General features: G+C 35.4%; 1 protein-coding gene across 7 annotated transcripts in view; it reads left to right on the top strand.

Annotated features, from left to right (window-relative positions):
* The window catches only part of Dmd (dystrophin), a 2,365,055-nt gene that overhangs the window by 1,637,211 nt on the left and 704,723 nt on the right, over window positions 1–23,121 (top strand). For all 7 annotated transcript variants that reach the window (XM_060376797.1, XM_060376795.1, XM_060376794.1 and 4 more), the window contains one exon: window positions 9,197–9,351. In XM_060376797.1, coding sequence (XP_060232780.1) covers window positions 9,197–9,351 — 155 coding nt within the window. The remainder of the gene's footprint in view (window positions 1–9,196; window positions 9,352–23,121) is intronic.

Here is a 23,121-nt window from a genome sequence, read left to right as displayed (position 1 = left end):
GAGAGACCCTGTTTTAAATGTATAGATAAGAAGGTGTTAAGAGAGGAGAGCGATCCCCATCTTCAGGCATGCATATGCATGTCCAGTGCTGCATACCCATCCACATGCCTGTGTGTGTGTGTTCATGCATGCACAAAAGAACCACACACAAAAATATCTATAAAACTTAATATTTCCAAAAAGGTACAGAGGTATACAATATTGTTAGGCAGTATTTCCTTAGATGCAACACCAAAAGTATAATGTAATAAGAAAAGACACATAAATTGTACTTGATGTAAACTGAAACATTTACACTTCAAATGATGCCAATAAGTTGAAAGACAAGATGAGAGAAAATATTTTAATTGATACATGTAATGAGAAATTTGTTTCAGAACATGCATAAACTCTAATAACTCAATAACAAAAATGTAAATGACCCAATTACAGAGGCTGTTTTAATAGAAAAATTATCCATAATAGACATCCTTAAACAAATGATAATATAGTTATCATTAGTGATGAGAAAATATAAATGAAAAACAGTGAAAGGGCTCTTTAAACACATTAGTTAAAATAAATAAATCAGACTATGCTGAGCACTACAAAGATGGAGGCTAATTGGAATTCTCATATATTTTATAAGCATTTCAAAAGATGAATATGTTCAGATGAGATATAGCACAACTATAATCTCAGAAGTCTGGATAAAAAGGCAGAAGGATTATTGCAAGTTCAATTCCTGTCTTGTCGACATAAGTTCCATGGCAGCCAGAGCTATTTAATGAGACCCTGTCTCAAGAAAACAAATAAATTAATAAACATATATGTGAAATAAATAAATTGTCAAAACAATGGGAAAACATTCACCAGTTTAGAAAAACATTAATATTTGCATTCTATACTTAAATAATACTAAAAGAAATAAAAATAGACACAAAAATTTGTGTAGAAGTCTATGGTAGTATTAATTATCATATTCAGGAAGCATAATCAACCCATGTCCATCGCCAAAAATAATTAGAACATCAAAAATTAAATATTACTGAATGATAAAAAATTATTATAATGCTTATACTGTAGGATAGATAAACCTCCAGGTCAGTATGCTATTTGATATAACCCAGTCAAAAACAACATTGTGTCTGTTTGTTTATATGTAAAACAAGTCATAACTGTGGATGAAGAAAATGGATAGTGAAAAGTTACTATTATTAATATGAAGTTGAGAAGACACTGTACCAGAATTAGACTGTATTAATGGTTACACAACTGTTTGACTCAATGAAAAGCCAATAAACTGCACAATTTCAATGAGTGTATAATATGTGGATTGTGTATTAAATCTGCTTTTAACAGCATGTTGGCACATTATGAAGACTACAATTTTTTTCCTTGATTTTTAAAGTGTATATATGTGATCTCATGACAAAAGATACTGGTGAATGCAATCCCCCATTGTAGGTTCATGGGATTTGAAAAGTTACCTAGAAAACAGAATATGATGTCACAAGAAAATATGCTACTCTCTGTGGATTTGTGTTCTTTTTGGGATAGTTTCTACAGGAGCACTTCTGCACCCTTTCTGCCACACTTCTCTTAGAAGCCTGGGGTATATAGGTCATTTGTTAAGCACAACACTGCTTAAGCCTTTTAATAAAGTCAACAAATTAAAGTGAGAACTCAAATAAAAACAATGCTTTCCAAAATGTCATAATGAAATTAAGGTAATGAAGTACTTAAAGGACATTCCTGCCTTCCTTTTGTATAAAACTTATTCCAAAAATGCTGGCAGAGAAATGGGGCCTGAAAGTAAAGAGGGAAAAAATAAATTGTATGCCATTAGTTTAATTATAAAAATTCATTACATGAAGCCAAGTAAGACAGAAAATAATGGAACTTTAATGGGTTGGCCCATAACACATTTACTAGGCTGCTCTCAGCTTGTAGTCATTGTTGGAAGGACAAAAAAAAAAAAAAAAAAAGAAAGTAGCAGCACTGGTATGTAGCCCTCAAAGCTGTTGAAAAGATTAATCATTTCCAGTAAGCTGGAAAATGAGGGATATTTTCTTAAATAGTATCCTGCATGGAATGTTACCTTGTGAAACAGAATTAGTTGGTAATGTCAAAGGTTTAATGGATGTGTCTTAGAGTTAATGATGAGAGGCTTTACATTCAAAGTAGCTTCCTTGCACATATTTTCACATTTCTATTATAAATACATAAAGGATTTTATAGGTCATTTTAATTCACACAAGAAAGAAAGGAGTTAGCTTTCTTTCCCCAATAAAGATTTATAGAACATTAATTCATAATTATAACTAACTAGTTTAGTGATTTTAAAGAACCAAAACAAATATGTTCTATTTCTGCTCCCCATGAACATTCTACTTTTAGTTTGAACAATAACTTTCCAATGGTGCTATAATTTTAAAAAAACATTTTCTCCAAAGTTCAATTATAAGAGATACAATTACTTGCCTTAAATTTATTCCTATGCAAATTATATGCAATACACAGCATCGGTCTGCATTGAACCCTTAGTCTTAGTCCAGATAGCTCCACTTTTTAGATGTTTCTTTAAGGAGACTCTACCGTCTTAAAAAGTATATTAGCTATAAGAATTTTGCATTGTTAAGTGAACAATTGTGAAATTATAGGAAAGAAAATTTAGCAAATGCTAAAAGTGGGTATGTAGGTTTGTCTTATCAAAAGATGGTTTGGATTTTATTCATTATGTAAACTTAAAGATTTTAAACATTTACTCATTTTACTCATCTTTTGCTCACGTTTTGAAATGACAGTTGGCTTACTCTTTCTACATCTCAGCTGGCCTTCCAACTTACATATAGTTGAAAAACATTAACTGAGGCACAAGAATAAGAGACCCACTCATCAACACATTCAGGGGTCCCGTAAAAACACTAAACTAAAAGCTATGATAGAACTCAATGACTGGACTATGACCTCTGCCTCCCGCCACCCCCGAGGGAGGAGCAGCCTTGCTAGGCCACAGAGGTTGACACTGCAACAAGTCCTGAAGAAATCTGATAAGCTAGGGTCAGATGGAAGAGGAGGAGACCTCCCTTATCTGTGGACTTGGAAAGGGGCAGGGAGGAGATGAGGGAGGGAGGGTGGGATTAGGAGGGCATGAGGGAGCAGGCTACAGCTGGGATACAAAGTTAATAAACTGTAACTAATATTTAAAAACAAAATAATAGCTATAATACACACAGAAAACCTGGTGAAGACCTGTGCAGGTCCTGTGTAAACTGCTTTATTCTCTGTGAGTTCGTATGAGTGTTGTTTTTGTTGATTTATAAGGCTTTGTTTTCTTGGTGTCATCCATCCACTCTGACTCTTATAAGCTTTCTTCCTTTTCTTCTGCAGAGTTCCCTGAGCCCTAAAGGGTGGGATTTGATGGAGACACCCCTTTAGAATTGTGTGTTCCAAGCTGTCTGTCTCTAAGTGTGATGTCTGGCTGTGGATATCTCTATGGAGTTTAACATTTTGGATTCATTAGAGGGAGCATACATCTACACTCACAAAGTCATCTAGTAATCTAGTATTCTTAACATTATAAACTTCCTCACATACCATGATCACCACACAAGCAATTCCTTCTGGAGTGCACTGCTGTAAATAGAATCCCAACAGGGGGGAAAAAGGGTGTGTGTAAAGTCAACTATGGTTGTGACTTTACACACCTTCTGAGCTTTAGATTCATCCCTGTAGCAAATCGTACAGTGATGGAGAAAATTGACTACAGTCCTGGTGTGAATGTCACTGAGCCATAGTGAACAGTATATTTGCCTCATGAGTATATAAATGAATATCAATATATTTTGCTCAACTTTTAGAAAATTGCAATCATGATGCTTTGTGTTTTAATATGAGCCTTATTGCTCTCAGTGGGAACCAAAGTCATTGTGTGGTTTTTCATTTTAACCTTTCAACTTCATGAATCGAGGAAAGTATTCTGTGACCATCAGTCAAGATTTCCTTAAATGGGCTTAAATTTCATTGCGACTACAGATTAAGGGAAGATTATATCGCATGTTTATATATCTTTCTTGGTCTTGAAAATTTCTGGTTTGAAATCAACTTTTACCCCTTTACCTACATTTTTTTTTCTTTCTTATAAAATGAATTCCTCAATGCTAATCTCTTTTAGAAATTTGGGGAAAATCTAACAGTTCTCAACTCATACTACTAGGTGTCTATGATATATTAATTAGCTTTAGACATATCTTGCACCTTATGTTTTTCAACTACTTTATTAAAATGTAACGAGTATACTCAAATGTTGCATATGTAATACACACAATACAGTTAAGTTGAAAATATTCATAGATTCATGAAAAGACTAAAAAATGATATTTTATTATTTTTATTGCTTATTTTTGTTTGTTTGTTTAGCCAATAGTGTTCCGTTTTACCCTAGGTGTCTGGGGTATCTAGTTACTGGTTTTTGGTTATCAAAGTAGTGATATGGGCCCCATCTTGGGGAGTGATCCTTGAGTCATACCAGACATTTGTTGGCCACTCCCACAAGTTCTGTGCCACCATTGCCCTAGCATATCATGCATTCAAGACAGATAGTAGGTCAAAGATTTTGTGGCTGTGTTGGTGTCCACAGTTCTCTTTCAGTAACCTACAGTGTACCTTCCTGCACAGAAAAGACCAGAATGTAGGGGTGAAGGCTCCATGCAGGCACCAGCTTTACTTCTCAGTGTTCAGTGGTTTGTGTGAATGTTGACCTTGGCAATGAGGTCCAGCTTTCTGTTGGCAGAGCACAATCCTTTGTCTTAGTAACAGCCTGGGTTGCTTGGTAATTTTCAATAGGCCACCTTGGCCAAGAACTCAGTTGAATACCACTCAGTCCTGCCACTGGAAGCCTCATCTGGCAACAAGAGATAGCCAGTTAGGATTCTGAATACTTCATTACTAGGAGTCCTAATTGGATCACCTTCATATATTTCAGGAATCTTGCACTCCATTGTTTCCATACCACCTTCCAATTGTTCCCCCAATTCCAGCCATCTCTCCCTGAACTTTCCTTCTGGGCTCCATCTCCCCAGCACCACCCATATACCCACCTTCCTGTAGTTGGCCTGAAAAACCTATTCTATTTCTCCCTGCCAGGGAGATCAATTTTGCCCTGCTAGATCTGTATTCTTTACCTAACCTCTATGGATTTGTAGATTGTAGCTTAGTTATTAAGTAAATACTTAATGACTAATATCCACTTGAAGCAAATATATATCATATTTATCTTTCTGAGTCTGGTTTTCCTCACTTAGAATGATTTTTTTCTAGTTCCATCTATTTGCCTTCTAATTTCATTATGTCATTTTAACAGCTGAGTAATATTCCATGTATAAATATACAACATCTTCTTAATCCTTCCTTCAATTAAGGGACGCTTAGTTTGTTTCCAGTTTATGGCAGTTACGACTACAGCCACAATGAACTTGTTTAAGCAAGATTCCTTGAGGTAGGATAAAGCATCCTTTATGCCCAAAACTGATAGCTGGATTCTGAGGCCCCAACTTTCTGAGGAACCACAATATTGATTTTCATCATGACTGTAAAAATCTGCATTCCCAAAAGCAATGGAAAAATGTTCTCCTTGCTCCATACCTTCACCAGCATGAGCTAACACCTATGCTGGTGATCTTAGCCATTCTGGCAGGGGTTAAGATGGAATCTCAAAGTAGTTTTGATTTGCTTTTCCTGATGGATAAGAATATTGAACATTTCTTTAGGTGTTTCTCAGCCATTCATATTTTCTAGACAGGATATTTATAACCATGTATTTTCCAACAGTATACCACAGAAAAGAGATAGCTGCTAAGATTATGCAAGTTGGTTAGGAAAATAAGTGATTTTAATCATGTACTTATTAAAATCTTTAGGTTATGTGTTCCTAAGCCTATATAGCTTAGGAACCTATATAGCCCTGATGTTAGGTCATCAAAAACATGTGTTTAATATTTCGATCAGTTTTTTTTATTAACTTCAGAAATAAAAACAAGTGTATCTGAGTTTGGTAAATGACTTTGTGAATAATGACAGAATTAATTGATAGATAATATACTTTTCTTTTAAAATGCAAATGACGTCTTCTGCACATCCTATTATACATATACTTTGTCAGTTTAAGTTTAGCTTAAAAATAAGAAATGGAAAGAAAATCGTGTATCTTAGGAATTTTCTCGAAAATGGAAGCATTTGTATGGTTGTTTCACAATTTACTTTTTTATATTAATTGCAGTTTATTCACTTTGTATCTCAGCTGTAGCTCCTTCCTTCATTCCCTCCCAATCACACTCTCCTTCACTCATCTCCTTCCATTCCCTTCTCCAAGTCCACTGATAGGGGAGGTCCTACTTCTCTTCCATCTGAACTATCAGGTCTCATCAGGACTGGCTGCATTGCCCTCCTGTGTCCTGTCAAGGCTGCTCTCCCCTCACGGGGAGGTGAACAAAGAGCCAGCCACTGAGTTCATGTCAGAGGCAGGCCCTATTCCCCTTACTAGGGCCCCACTTGGACAATGAGCTGCATGGACTATATCTGAGCAGGGGTTCTAGGTTATCTCCATGCATGGTCCTTGGTTGGAGTATCAATTTCAGAAAAGACCCCTGTGCCCATATTTTTAGGTTCTGTTGCTTACACCCATCAGAATGGCTAAGATCAAAATCTCAAGTGACAATACATACTGGAAAGGATGTGGAGACAGTGGAACCCTCCTCCATTTCTGGTAGAAATTAAACTTGATCAACCACTTTGGAAATCAATCTGGTGCTTTCTCAGACAATAAGAAATAGTGCTTCCTCAAGATCCAGCTATATCGCTCCTAGGCATATATCTAAAAGAAGCTCAAGTACACAACAAGGACATTTGCTCAACCATGTTTGTAGCAGCTTTATTTGTAATAGCCAGAACCTGGAAACAATAAAGCCTAGTTTATCAGTTCTTAATAAAAGAAGTATTGAAGAGAGGCTGACATTTTACAAGAACAGATTACAGTTGTTTGTGGTACCAAAAACTATGTTCTGTGCCAAAAGAAACCCTTTCTCTTCTTCTTTTTTTCCCTTACCTCACTCTTTCTATCTCTCAACTGCTTTCACAGCACTTTTGTATTTTAATAATAGCTTGATAATCTGAAACTATTTGCTATATACAATAAATATCACTATTTATTTGATTCTAAAATATAACATTCTAGTTAAGTAAGAAATGCTGAATTATATAAAAAACACAAACTTTGTGAGGGATGGAAGTTCAATTAAATTAATTGAGTTATACCAAAATTAACAAAATTTCATTTTGTTTATGTAAACATCATACTAACAGCAAACATAAACTGTTAAATAAAAATGTTTCATCCTTTCAGAAAAAAAAACTGTTATATAAAAATATTTATTCCTTTCCTAAATTTCTATAATAACTCTTTCTTCTCTTCATACTGATTTTTAATTTTTTCATGTAAAAATGGTGTTTTGTTTCACCATAAGAAAATCACAGTAAATTTTTGCTGTTTGTTTAGGTAGTGAGGATTAAACCTGGGCCTTACACAAGGACTCTACCAGTGAGTTACAGCCTCGGCCCAATCATGTTCTCTTTACCATGATTTTTGTGCACATTTAGTGATTATTTCCTGATAGCCTTTTCTTAATTTGGGTTTTATTGTTGTGAAGAGACACCATGACCAAGGCAACTCTTATTAACACTTAATTGGGGCTGGCTTACAGTTTCAGAGGTTTAGTCCATTATCATCATGGCAGAAAGCATGGCAGTTTACAGACAGACATGATACTGGAGAAGAAGCTGAGAGTTCTACATATTGATCCAAGGGCAGCAGAAGTAGACTGTCGCACTGAATGGAGCTTGAGCATATATATCCTCAAAGCCGACCTCCCCTGTAACACACTTACTCCAACAAGGCCATGCCTCCTTTTGAAAAAAAATTAATCTATCTTTTTGACTATTTTATTAAGATAAAGTATAAGAAATATGATTATAGGGGTCACTTTATATTTATTGCCATACTTTCATGATATTATGTTTCTAGAATTAGAATGTAAGAATTTTATTAGTTCTCCCTGTTATTAATTTTTGTTTACTAGCATAAAATTGTAGCATCTTGATTTATACATTTATATTACCTATAAATTAAGTTTTTCTTTTTCATAAAAAGACTTTATTCTCATCAGAAGTGGCCGTGTTTTCATCCTCTGTGGCCTGGTAAGGCTGTTCCTCCCTCATGAGGAGGTGATCAAAGAGCAGGTCAATTAGTTCATGTCAGAGATAGTCCCAGTCCCCATTACTATGGAACCCATTGGACACTGAACTGCCATGGACTAGAAGGGAGGGAGCTACAGGGGGGATACAAAGTGAATAAACTGTAATTAATAAAAATAAAAATAAAAAAGACTTTATTCATTCACTATGTTGTTTGTTTATATTTCGCTATTCATGGATTAAGAGCTCAACCAAACACATTCTATTAAATATAACAGTCTTAATACTTTAGTGCTATCTTAATGTGTCATGCCACCTACATGTGGAAGTGCTGACATGATATGCTTCCTTGGTTGACTTCCTTCCGGTGATGAAATGGTCAGTTCAATGACACTCAACTGTCAAAAACAAAGAAAAACACATAAATTATTTAGTTTAGAAAGAGTTTTATGTCTTGTCTTTTATTTGAATATTAAAGAACAGTATCTTTAAAGTATTGTAATCTTTCAGAAATTGTGGAGTAACAGCACTCTTTTTTGTTCAGCATTTTCTGTATTCAGAGTTTGTTAAATGCCAATTACATAAGCAATTCAACAAGTTAATGAAGAGTGAGGAAATACATGTTTATATTTTGTTATGTCTCATGTGAAGCAATTATAAATGAGTTTCTTTTATAGCTTATTTTCTCCTGTGATAAAAAAGTTTATTTTTTCCCAGTTTACTGGTACTAAATTGGAGTACATGCAAGGAGTTAATGTTCAATATCCTGTATTTGAAACTTTTTCATGGAAAGCATGTGAACTTATATCATTAGAGTTGACAGACCCATGTGCTAGATTAGAAACAATTGTATAGATATACTATGACCTGAAGAGTCAGTAGCTATTTATGAGGTATTTAAAGATTCCCCTTTTAGAGATGTGAGGACAAATAGTGACATAATTTTCTTTCCTATATGTACTTATAGCAGTTGGCCAAAGATCTCCAGGAATGGCAAATGAATATAGATGTGACAAATGATTTGGCACTGAAACTTCTTCGGGACTATTCTGCAGATGATACCAGAAAAGTACACATGATAACAGAGAATATCAATGCTTCTTGGGGAAACATTCATAAAAGGTAAGAACTACTTTATTTCTAAAACCATACCATCCCGTTAATTACTAATGCCAATACAACTCAAGAGCTTGGCTTTCTGTTCTGTTCTAATGAGGAGGCACTTAGAATTTGGGTAAATGAAATGATATGCCCCATTTACAAACACAATGATGGAGCTAAACAACTAATCAAACACAAAATTCTAGTCACACAGGAAGCAAGAGAGAACAGTGGAAGGAGCCAGTAACAAAATAACCTCTTAAGGTCATGTGTCCAGTAAGCTACTTTTCCTACTTAGGCCCCAGTTTTGAATGTTTCTACCTTCTTCAATAATACCAAAAATTTTGAATCCATGAGCAGTTGATCTATTGATAAGAGACTCTGTCATCTTATCAGCTCCCAATGACTGGATTCAGCAGCTACCAATCAAGACTTGATATGCAAACCCACAACAAAAATTAACAGCTCTGAGAACACCTCCTCGCAAGAAGTCCCATTTTCTAACAAATCTTTTTCACTCCAGTGTGCTTTTCTTACATTAATACCTATTCCAATTATTAATGAAACATAAAACCTGTAACTAATAATTTGTATTTGTCTTACAATTTACTCCGAAGTCCATGAAGGTTGAGACTGTCTTCTTGTTGACACAACCGCTCATCCTAAAACATATCATACAATATGGCAAATATTTGCAGAATCATGATTCTTTTGCATGAAGATTTACCTTGAGTGTGATGTTATAGATTAATTACTGTTGGGGTTTTATTTTTAATTGTGACAGAGGCAAAATAATAGCACCTGTATGATGAGGAGCAGGACTACAGAGAAAGGTAAATCCCAGAGGATAACAAGAATTACTGGAAAAGTCATTTAAGAAATTTTAGTTTGGAGAATAATGTTAGCATGGAGGAGAAAAAATAAACAGATTTTAAACTAAGAGACAAAAGTCTTAGGAGTAATGAGCTATTTATATGCAAATGTGACCTGGGGATGGAAAGTGAAAATTTATTTGGAGCTTTATTTAAACTGGTGATCATAGAAACAAAGCATGAATTCCAGAAAGAAGATGAAATCTAAAGTTGAAAAGTTACATTCAAAAGTATTGTAGTGAAGTATAAACAAGTTTTATTAAGAAGCTGATATTTGTTCAGATGATTCATGGCTGCAGCAATCCATGTTGATAATCCTGTGGCTAGTCCTGCGTCCACTCCGGTAGAATTTACTGTGACAATGGCCACTCTCAGCTGCTCCATCGTAGTATCGAATTCTCCAGTCCAATTACCTAAAATATAGCTCGACAATTGTTTAGACAGATTTGCAGCACAGGAAAAATTCTCATGTTGTATGCTAGTGACACAAAGTCCAGCATACTTTCATTGACAGCCAGGTTGAGCGATTTGCCATAGGGTATCAATTTGCTCCTGCAAGAGGTCAATCCTCTGATTGAACACCATCAAGCTTCCTTTTAGTTGAGCATTAATTCCTTTATGTACAACTAAGGCATGAGCTACATTGGCTAAATGATTATTCAGGGTCTGAGCAGTCTGCCCAGTATGACTCATGGCTAATGCCCTGGTGGTAGCTCCAACAGCCGTCAATGTTAGCAGGCCTTCTGGTGTTGGTCTCCTTGGTTTGCCTGTGGTATATATGCAAGATTAGAGTCTCACAACAGTGTGATGCAGCCATGATCGTTCAGGCCTTTACAGCCATTGAAGCAGGACATTCTCCCCAAGCATGGTTGGCTACCATAAAAAGCTAAAATGTTACGCTCAGGATGCGAGGCTAAGCACTGCACTCAGGGTCAGCCGCTTTGGACCCAGAGAAGAGCATGTCTGATTGCATGCGGGTTGATGCCCCAGGTCCCGCCTCTGAGAAAAAGGTATCGGACGGGTCTGATGGTCTTTGGGTGGATGACACCTAAATGAACATCTGTACAAAGTCCCAATTTATTTCTAATATCAGAGATCAGACCTCTACTCTTGCCTGATGCGTCTAAAACAAAAAGGGGGAACTGTAGAGAGCTGCGGAATGCTATGCCTTAAAGATGGAGCTGGTTTCTGCCTTCCACCTTCCCGATGGTGAGTGCTCTCTGTCACGAACAACTCCACATTTGGCTAAGGCTGAGGATCTGGCTTGCTTCCATGTATGTGGACCTATCTGCATTGCCCCCGTGGCACGCCTGGGTTGGCTACCCAGAGGCTATTTAAGCTGTGGGCTGGCTTTCCCCGGGGTCCGAGGATTGTTCAATGTTCCTGAATAAACTGCATTGAAAAAAAAAAAAAAAAAGAAGCTGATATTTAGGGAAAACAATGGGCTAGTTCCTCTTTCCTCTCAGTACAATGTCTAGAGTGAGTTTTCTGCAAGTGCAGATGTGTTAACTGTTTTGTTAAGCCGGACATAATAGTCTTGGAAGAAGTATTCAGATAAAACCAATTGATTTTACAAAGTCAAACATTAGATCTCAGCAGAAATCATTGAGTCTCTCAAACAGAGAAGATTCTCAAACAGAAGTTTCTTTAGGAAAGGCCATTAAGAGCAAGTGTGAATGTAGTGAGTTTATGGAATATCAGTGAATGAGCTAAGAGGAAAGCTTGTTTGTGGTACAAAATTAGAGCTCTGGAGGCTGGTCTACTCCATTTACACTGCAATATTTTAGAGACCTTTCTTTCCATAATTTCATGATCCATGATGTCCTAGCTGTTTCAGATCTTTCCTCACATCATTAAAGTCTTGGATTATTCAGGGAAATGGCTTTTGGTTTATATTTCTTGACTTCATTCTTTAAAAACTATCAACTTCAGAATAAATAAATTACTTCTCCAATGAGCAAAGCAAACTAATTTTTTAAATATTAGCTTATATTCTCAGCCCATGAACAATTAGGTTATTTTTGTCATGTGCTTTAAATATCTTTCTTGCTTTTGTATCTACTACTTATACTCTCTGGAATGTGTTTCGTGCATTTTCAGTCTGATGATGACTACCTATCAATATTTTCATCTAAAGAAACCCCTTTGAATTTTAGACCTGTATAACCTACTGTTTCCTTTCAGTTTTAATTTCCCACAGGAACTTGAAATTGAATAGATCCAAAACTGAATTCATCTTTGCCCTTTGCCAAGCTTTTTCTTCAAATGGAACCAATTTCTTTTCCTATGACTCCTAACCAAAGAACACTGCACCTCATTCAGTTGTTAATTTGGGGAATCTAAGAGTCTTCCTTGATTCTTTGTTCTGTAAACATCATTATTAAGCTTTAGGAAAGCTATTTACTATCTAAATAGCCTTCAACCCTAGTCTCTTTGTCTCTCCACCTCTACTATTATGTCCTGTTTAAATTATTAAAATTATCATAGCATTCAGATAAATTGATTTATTTTTAGCCATTTTACTTTCTAACGCATTCACTACATAAGCTATGGCCTGTTTTTTTTTTTTTTTTTTATTTTGTTTTTGTTTTTGTTTTTTGCGGGGGGGGATCCATAGAATTAATATACCTCACATGTTTCCCTATTTTAAGGACATTACTAATTTATTCATTGCTTTTGTTTTTAGCACTGAGAATAGAATTCAAATTCTTGTGCATGCTAGGCATGTGCTTTTCGCCTAAGCACATACTGAGCCCATATTAGTGAATTTTTAAACACATTAAATTTTTATCTGTGGCATGAGTTCATTTGCTCTAACAATAATTTTACTTTTAAAATAGATATATTTGATAAAATAGATACTTGAGCTAGTGGAGAAAAATATGTCACATCTTTGAAAAACTGGTTATGTAAAGCATTCCTAGTGCACTTTTCTCACAATTCAGATTATAAACTACTTTATGTCTGAAAACAAATGAATTTCCTACACTGAGACTACCAATCACACCGATAAATATATGCAAAAATTTTCCATATTTTGAACCCAATTTAAAGCAATAAAATCTTCAATTCAGTTTGAAATTGTTGAATGTTATGTAAAAGTTACCTGGAAGAACTTTATTTGAATAACATACATTGGTAGATTTTACTTCCAAGAAAGTAACAAACACAAAAGAAAACAAGTTTTTACTCCAGAATCTCAAGTTAGAGCATATTGTAGAGAAATATTTTTGTAGAGAAACATTTTATTTTCCTGGTCATATTTCATATGGAATCCATGGTAACATATAAAGCCAGAGATTTGAGCCCCTCTAGATTTATTTATTTCTGTTTAACGTCTGGGAATAGATATGAGTTTGTGAGTAAGATAATATTAGATGTGATATTTACAAAATACTATGAAGCCTGTAAGGATGAGAATCAAGGACTGCCATCTGTCTGGTGACTTTATGATGACACTGTCATGATATTTCATTTCCTCAGTTTTCTTTTTTAATTATTTTTTAAATATTAGTTACAGTTTGTTAACTTTGTATCCCAACTGTATTCTGCTCCCTCTTTCCCTCCCATTCCCACCCTCCCCGCCTCATCTCCTCCCTACACCTTTCCAAGTCCACTGATAAGGGAAGACCTCCTCCCCTTTCATCTGACCCTAGCTTATCAGGTTTCATCAGGACTGGCTACAAAGTCCTCCTCTGTGGCCTAGCAAGACTGCTTCTTCCTCTGTTGAGGGAGGATGGTCAAAGAGCCAGCCATTGTATTCATGTCAGAAATAGTCATTGTTCTCCTTACTAGGGTACCCACTTGGATACTGAGCTACCATGGGCTACAACTGAGCAGAGGTTCTAGGTTATATCCATATATGGTCCTTAGTTGGAGATGCAGTCTCACAAAAGACCCTTGTGCCCCACTCCCTCAGTTTTCTTGTTTCTATTTCAGGATCCCTCCTTATACTATAAATGAGCATTAAACCTGAGTGTTTTATATTTATGTTTTCAACATCACAAGAATTACTTTATTGATAAGTATTTTATACTAAGTATGTGTTTTGTAAGCTCAGTTCTTGGTAGTAGGTAACAGTTGTGAAAATTTCTTTTCATGTAAAACTTATTTTCTGGAAAGGAAATGATAGGAGATACACATTAACAGGGTTTGTTACATCTTTGAAAAACTGGTTATGTAAAGCATTCCTAGTGCACATCTTTTTGTCACATCTTTGAAAAACTGGTTATGTAAAGCATTCCTAGTGCACTTTTCTCACAATTCAGATTATAAACTACTTTATGTCTGAAAACAAATGAATTTTTGTATTTTTGTATTTTTCCCCAGGGTATTATGTGTGTGATGTGAAAACATAATTAGGAAAAAAAAAAAATATATATATATATATATATACATACACACACACACACATATATGAGTACTGAAAATAATTATCATGAAATGTGGTGGTCAATACCAAGGTGATAATAATTATTGCATATATCAAAATAGCTAAAAGATAGAAAAAGAAAAGAACAGAAAATGCACATTGATAAAAGCATACCATGACTCTGTCCAAAACCTTCCAATAACTCCCTTCTCAATTGGAGTAAATGTTGAAGTCTTTAGTCTAAAAGGCCCAATATTGGATTAAATTCTTATTAAATCTCTGAATTGATTGTTAACTACACACCTGTTCTCTTGATCTTTCTCTGCCCAAATGTTATGGATGCTTCAGTACCATACATAGTATTTCCTCCTAATAGGACTTTTCTGGACTAGTTTCTTTACAAATGTACATGTGCCTCACCACAATCAGGTTTTTTTTTTCAAGCTTATTTTTATATTTTATCACCATATTATAATTTTACATATTTATGAGACACAATCAGTATGGAATTGTATTTACTTTAGGAAATGATCAAATTAGGATAATTAGCATATCTTTAACCTTTAAATTTTCATTGCTTCTTTATGATAATTACATCCACCCATGTGATTACATTATAATACAGCAAAATAAATACTAAAAGCAATTGGAGACTGAGTGTAGCTTAAGTCAGAGTGATAAGCCTGACTGTGGGAAGAACAACTTAATTTCATTATGGAGGATAATTTCATTTTGAGGATAAAAACAGGAAGGTTTAATAGAGGACTGTATTTGGATATGAGATAGTCAATAAATACTTCACACATCTTAACCTCTCCAAACAGGATATGAAGTACCTCCTTAATGTGTTGGTAAGAAGGTACCAAAGAGCAACATGACTTATCAAGAGATATAGATTCATTTTAATACATTCAGTCAGAATCATGTGCTAAATAAACAGATATAAAAAATCTTGTGGTTATAAAAATCTGAGGAATGTCTCATAAAGTTGCTTAGGATGCAAAGTTGAGACCTAACCATAACAGTACGGCTTCTTCTTCTTTTCTTCTCCTTCTTCTCCTCCTCTTCTTCCTCCTTCTTCTTCTACTCCTACTACTTTACACTGCCTCAAATGTTGTTTGTTCTACTGTTTTGTCTTTGTATGCTTTTTGTTGCTATTTTTTGTTTGTTTTTACAATTTTGAACTCAGGGACTTACACATTTTGCACAAGTATTGCACCACTTAGTTATACACCAGTCCCTTTCTTAATTCTGTATCCACTTTACTTATTTAAAAGAAACTTAATTTACTGAGTTAATTGTTGTCTCAAAGGATAATTCCCTCTGTCTACTAGCCTAGACCTAGCCCTGGAAGCTTCTAGCCCATATACAATACAATCTAGCCCTAAAATCTTTTCAGCCTCTGAGAGTTACTGCTTAATAAGCTCCCCCTCTCTTGTTTTTTTCTGAACTCTGGCTGGCTGATTCTACTCAGATGTTCTGGTTCAAACTCATCTCTCAGCTGACTTATTCAATCTGGCTTCTCTTCTGGGCCCTGCTTGGCCTCACATGGCAACAATCTGCTCTAATCTTCTGGCTCCTTCTCATTTTCTGGCTCATTTGGTCTTTACCTGAGTTCTCTCTCTACAACCAATCTCTATTACTATTAAACTCTCTCCCCTCTCTCTCTGCATTGCCCTTTAAGTAGCTTCTCTTTCCCCTCTCTTCTCCTGAGAGTTGGGCACATACTATTCTGTCAAATCTTTCTCTGATTTGTCACTTTTTCTTCCACTAAATTAAACACCATTTTCAAACATAGGTGCTTCCTTCTACAAACAAACTTTTCCTTCATTATTTGGGGTTAAAGGTATGTATTCCTCGACTTATGCTTTTTTTTTTTTAACCTGAAATGTGCTCTATACCAGGCTGGCCATCGACTTAGATCTGCTTGCCTCAGTCTCCTGGATTAAAGGCATGTTTTTATCCAAGCTGGATAACACAGACCTAGATGGTCTTTGGATGTAATCTCTTGCCAGAACAGCCATGTTCTGAATTAAAATTCCTCTACATAACTACATGTTTTTATATTCCTTTTTTTATTGGTTTCAACTACCATTAAGACCCCTAAGTCTTTATAGTCTTCATACCTTTCTCTTTATGTCCAGAACTATATGTTTCTTTTTATATTTTCTTTTTATTAATTACAGTTTATTCACATTTTATCCCCCCCATAGCTCACTCCCACCTACCCTCCCAATCCCACCTTCCCTCTCCCTTTTCCACCCATGCCCCTCCCCAAGTCCACTGACAAGGCAGGTCTTCCTCTCCTTCTTTCTGATCCTAGTCTATCAGGTCACATCAGGAGTGGCTGCATTGTCATCTTCTGTGGCCTGGTAAAGCTGCTCCCCCCTCAGGGGGAGGTGATCAAAGAGCAGGCCAATCAGCTTATGTCAGAGACAGTCCCTATTCCCATTACTATGGAACTCACTTGGACACTGAACTGTCATGGGCTATATTTTAAGTCATATATAATTTCCACCTGCTCACCCTATAGGCTTCTGAATGTCTACCAGAAAATGCATTTTTTTTTACCCATAAAACACATTTTCCCTTTATTTCCATTGTGCTCAGTTGCCTAACATAACTGTATATGAAGCTAGCAATGTAAGAATTATGTTCCCCCATTCTTTACAATTCCCTAATTTACTAAATTATGCATAAAGTTGGCTTCCAACTTCTATGAACTTTATTTTTAAAAGTGCTGTAGTATTTAATTTCTCTCTTCACCTACATTTTCACTTCATACTAAAATTATTTTTAAAATTCATATTATGACTTTTTTTGCTACCAGTGCTATTTCTGACCCTTTTGAGACCTGATATATAATATTTAACTAGGTGATATATTTCCAAAAGAATAATCACTTTTTCAAAAACAAATATATAATAAGTAGGTACAATTTGGACTTGTATTCAAGTAAAAAAAGCATAAAGTTTTATAAACTTTAGCTGTTTGCATATTTAATGGGATATAAGCATGGGAACTTTAAAAAAATTGAATTCTCTATTCACAAATGTCATCACTTAAATATTTTTGAAATCACTTTCTAGAAATGACTGGGGACATTTTATGATCATCAGCAAGCTGTTAGACTCATGTTATAGCTGGGGCTTGTATTTTCTAGTGCTGTGTTCAGTAACTGTGTATGAAATGAAATGTGGGTGGGTGTTGGGCATTAAGTATCATTGGATTGTTTTCAGATTTCAAAAGAATAACACATTTCTGTCTTTGAAGCTGTGAAAAAGAATGTGAGATGATGATGAAACACTTGCTTTGTTAGAGGCTGTGCATAATATGTTTGTAATATATTTTTTCATGAATACTAAAATATAAAATACCAAATATCAAATTACACTAAACTCAGAAGTTCAACATTTTCAATTTAGAGTAGTCTATTTTTAATAACTTTCATGCAAAGTGCAATTTTAAAAGAAATTAGTATTGAAATTGAGCATTATCAATAAAAATATATTTTTCCTCAGAAATTTGATATAATTTCAAAGAATTTATTTATTTATTTATATAATATCAAAGGAAAAGCTACCATTTACAGCAAGTCTCTGATTCTGGCTAAAACTCAACTGTATTTGTTTGTTTAGTTACTTGCTAAGAACAGTCCATCTCAGTTTGGCCTTCAACTCAAAGCAGTCCTCCTGCTTCAGTTCCCAGAGTGAGATTTTAGGCATGTGACATCACAGTTGGCTTAAAATCAAGTCTATTGTGTGGAAAAGTCACAGGGCAATGCCTTTCCCTACTTTTGCATCTATATGTATTACAAAGCTATCATCGGTGCTCACCATATTTAATTCATAAAGATTAAAACTACAGATGACTATAAAGTCACAAATTCAACAGTCTCAATTTAGAGTAGTCTATTTTTACTCTCCTTCATGCAAAATTCATGTTAGAGTCTACCTTAATCAGAAAAAGGTTTGGTGTGTTTAAAAATTCAGTCCATTAGCAGCTCTATGAGGAAAATTATTTGTCCCTTCAGGGGAGAGTTATATGTATATTACAAGACATTTCCATCAGTACACTGCTGAGAACTAGCCTTCCCAACTGATTAAGAAGTATAAAAATTTCTTATCATCAGTCAGTAGAATAATGGCAGAGAGTACATGGCTTGTAAAATCCTTGTCCAGGGAGTGTCATGATTGTGAGGATATAAAGGTTTGTAGTAATGGCTTCCTGCTTCATTCTGCTTCATTGTCTCTAAAGTAATTAGAATGTTTCTAGCTGGCAGGAATAGCATGCAAAGGAAGACTATTGGAACCATGTCATGGGTGATTTACTGATGTGGAAAATTACATGGTAATGCTGCCAAGTAGGCATTTTCATTCTAACTGAGTCCCATGGTCATAAACTGTGTTTTACAAGACATCAGGTAAATATTTCCACATAAAATTTACTCAGGAAAAAAATTACACAATTAAAAATTACATTTGTATCCTAATGAAAAAATAAAGACTGCCACGATATTTTTCTTTATGAATAAGCTCAGTGTTCTGGTGTAAACTGTGGCTGGAGCATGCATACCTTTAATCCTAGCACTTAGAAATCAGAGGCAGACATATATATGATTTTAAAGCTAACATCGTTAACCTAGTGAGTCCCAGGTCAGCAAGATTTACATAGTGCCACACTGTCTAAAGAAACAATATAAATGACAAAAAAAGAAGATCCCCTTACTTAAATTCCCTTACTTGCTTTAATTAAAACAACAATAATAGTAACGACATCCTTTATATTATTTTGAATAATGTTAATATTTACCATTTCTCTTGCATCTGTATCATTCACCTACTTAACAAATATTCAGTAAGATGTAATAATTAGACTTAATTTTCAAACTGTTGAGTTATTTTGGTAAATAAATATAATCATCGTTTGTCTTAATTTTCATCTGCATAATCTCAATCTTACACTTTAAGAATATTTAGCTTTATAAATTAGTAGCAGGGATTTCTATGTAAAGCAAAAATATACTTTATATTAAAAAGATATAGGACACAAATATTAGTGGGATTTGTAAAATTTAATCTTTCTACCTTAATGCAAATACACATGTGGTTACCTATACAGACCCACACATACAGGCTAGTCAAGCTAGTCTAATTCACAATAATAGACTTTTGGTAGCCTCAACTTAGTAATATAGAAACTGTTGCCAGTTTTAATTGAAGCAAAGAGTGTAGCAAGACCTGATACTTGATCCCAGGAGAATCTCAGTCCCATACTACTGCTAACTATTTCTACACCCAAAGGACAAGCCATATCTACATTCCCACATACCACTTCCCATTTGTTTGACACTTCTGAACTGATGAGCCTCTGAAATTTTAAGTAGTTGTCCCTGTTTTTGGTTTACTTTTCTTTGTTTTTCATACTCAAGGCTCTCTGCACTTTTACTCTAGATAGTACCATAACTTCTGCCTCTACTATACTGTGACACTTGCAGTAGAAGTTTAAAAAAAATCACTATTCACATTCACAGCAGAGTTTTGTGAGTAGATAATTGCCTGTCTTTACTTACTTCTAATTTATTAACAACTTAAACAATTCAACATTTTCCCATCTAAATCTGTTAGGAGAAAAAGTGGGAAAGAGCCCTGACCTCATTGGCACAATAGTTAAATTCCTGAACAGAATACCAATGGCATAGGCTCTAAGAACAACAATCAATAAATGGAACCTCATGAAACCAAAAAGCTTCTGTAAAACAAAGAACACTGTCATCAGAACAAAACAACAGCCTATAGACTAGGAAAGGATCTTCACCAACCTCACATCTGACAGAGGACTAATATCCAGTACATATAAAGAACTCAAGAAGTTAAACACCAACAGAGCAAGTAATCCATTAAAAAAAAAAATGTGGTACAGGTATCTTCAGGACTGGCTGCAAAGTCCTCCTCTGTGGCCTAGCAGGACTGCTCCTGAAAGGGGCAGGGAGGAGCTGAGGGAGGGAGGGTGGAATTGGGAGGGAATAAGGGAGCAAGGGAGCAGGATACATCTGGGATACAGAGTTAATAAAATGTAAATAATAATAATAATAATAATAATAATAATAATAAACAGAAAAAAATGTGGTACAGAGGTAAACAGAATTCTTAACAGATGAATATCAAATGGCAGAGAAACACTTAAAGAAATGCTCAACATCCTTTTCATTTGAGAAATGCAAATCAAAATAGCCCTGAGATTTCACCTCACCCTCATCAGAATAGCTAAGAACAAAATCTCAAGGAGTGAAGCACGCTGGAGAGGATGTGTAGAAAAGGGAACCTTCCTCCATTGCTGGTCCGAATGTAACCTTGTACAACCACTTTGGAAATCAATTTGGTGCTTTCTCAGAAAAATTAGGAATAGTGCTACCTCAAGATCCAGCTATAAAACTCATGGGCATATATCCAAAAGATGCTAAACCATACAACAAAGACATTTACTCAACTACTTTCGTATCAACATTATTCATAATAGCCAGAACCTGGAAACAACCTAGATGTCACTCAACTGAAAAATGAAGGCAAACTTTGTGGTACATTTACACAATGGAATAATACTCAAAATTAAAAACAAGTAAATCATGAAATATATAGGCAAATGGTGGGAACTAGAAAAGATCATCCTGAGTGAGGTAACACAGAAGCAGTAAGACACACATGCTATATACTCATTTATAAGTGGATATTAGCTATATAATATAGGATAAACATACTAAAATCTATAGTCCAATAAAGAGGACTCTAGGGAAGAGGCTGAAACCTCAGTGAGGCAAAAAAATAGACATCTGAAGTAGGAGAAGACAAGGAACAAAACAGGAGCCTTCCACAGGTTACTTTTGAAAAATTCTACCCATCAGGTGTAGAAAGAGATACTAAGACTCATACCCAAACTTTTGGCAGAGTTTAGGAAACCTTATGGGAGAAGAGGGAGATAGAAATCGTGGAGGAGACAGGAACTGCACAAGAGACCAATAGAGCCAAAACATTTGGTCCCAGAGGGGCCTGCAGAGACTGATACTCCAACCATGGACCATGCATGGAGATGACCTTGACCCCCTGCTCAGAGGAAACCCATAGGCCATTCACTCAGTTTCCAAGTGGGTTCCCCAGTAGGGGAACAGGGCCTGTCTGTGACATGAACTCACTTTGATCACCCCCCTTGGCGGTTGCAGCCTTGCCAGGCCACAGAGGAAGATGATGCAGCTAACCCTGATGAGACTTGAAAGACTAGGGTCAGATAGAAGAGAAAAAGGTCCTCCCCAATCAGTGGACTAGGGAAGGAGCATAGGTGGAGAAGAGAGAGGAAGGGTAGGAATGGGAGGAGACTGAGGAACTACAGCTGGGATTCAAAGTTAATAAATTATAATAAATACATAAACAAACAAACAAAATAATAAACTTTAAAAAGCCGCGTGTTTGAAAGAAAGAAAGAAAGAAAGAAAGAAAGAAAGAAAGAAAGAAAGAAAGAAAGAAAGAAAGAAAGAGCAAACCAAACAAAACTGGCAACAACAGAATAAAAAAGCCAATTTTGGTATTTTTGCAATGGAAAGAAAACACCAATAAAATGAACAGATACTATATGCATAGTATTTGAAATATTTTTGCATCTGTAGTCCATGTTTCCATCGGAGCCTCCTAGATAATTTCCTTATTAGATGGGACTTTAGAGAGGTAGAGATCATGAGGGTGCAGCCCTCACATATAAGACTTCCTATAAGCGAACCACATTGATATTAGATGTACAATATAGGATAGCCATCTACAAACCTAAAGTATTTAAACTCCAAGGAAGACCCTAAGGATGATGCTTAAATCTCATTTAAAATGGAAAACAGGGTAGACACCAGAAGTGGTAGAAGAGAGGAAATAAGATGGGTGCCTACTAGAACAGTCCTATGAAGGGTTCCATGCAACAGGGGATGAAGTAGATGCTGAGATTCACAGCCAAACTTTGGGCAGAGTGCAGGGAGTCTTGTTGAAGAAGAGAGGGATGGGGATAGAGGGACATGGAAGGGACAGGAGACCAAAAAAAAAAAAAAAAAAAAGGTAAAGGATCTAAATCCAAGGGGTCCTGCAGAGACTGATGAACCAACAGAGGACCATTCATGGAGAAGACTTAGACCCATGCTCAGAATTGGCCAATTGGCAGCTCAGTCTCCATGTTTAATATACACAGCCATAAAAACGAAAAGCTAAGGAATGATTAGGCTTGGAAAATTTATGTATACAATCTAAACCTATGAAACAATATTTTGGTTTAATAAAGAAATTGATTTTATGATAAAACAACCTAAAAATGAAACAAGCCAACTTGAAAGATTATAGAAATATTAAATAATGTATAGGCTAGGATAGGATAAAATTGTTTCAAGTAGCAGCTGGCCACAGACTTTATCACCCTGATATGCTTCATATAATCTTTATTTTCAATAGTTTTCTTATTTCAGTGGGACGATTATTTTCATGGAATCTTAAATAGGAACTAAAACAATGGTTCTATGTC

Source organism: Meriones unguiculatus (assembly GCF_030254825.1).
Source record: "Meriones unguiculatus strain TT.TT164.6M chromosome X unlocalized genomic scaffold, Bangor_MerUng_6.1 ChrX_unordered_Scaffold_31, whole genome shotgun sequence".
In the NCBI taxonomy this organism is placed as follows: domain Eukaryota; kingdom Metazoa; phylum Chordata; class Mammalia; order Rodentia; family Muridae; genus Meriones; species Meriones unguiculatus.
This window is presented reverse-complemented; position numbering and strand designations above follow the sequence as displayed.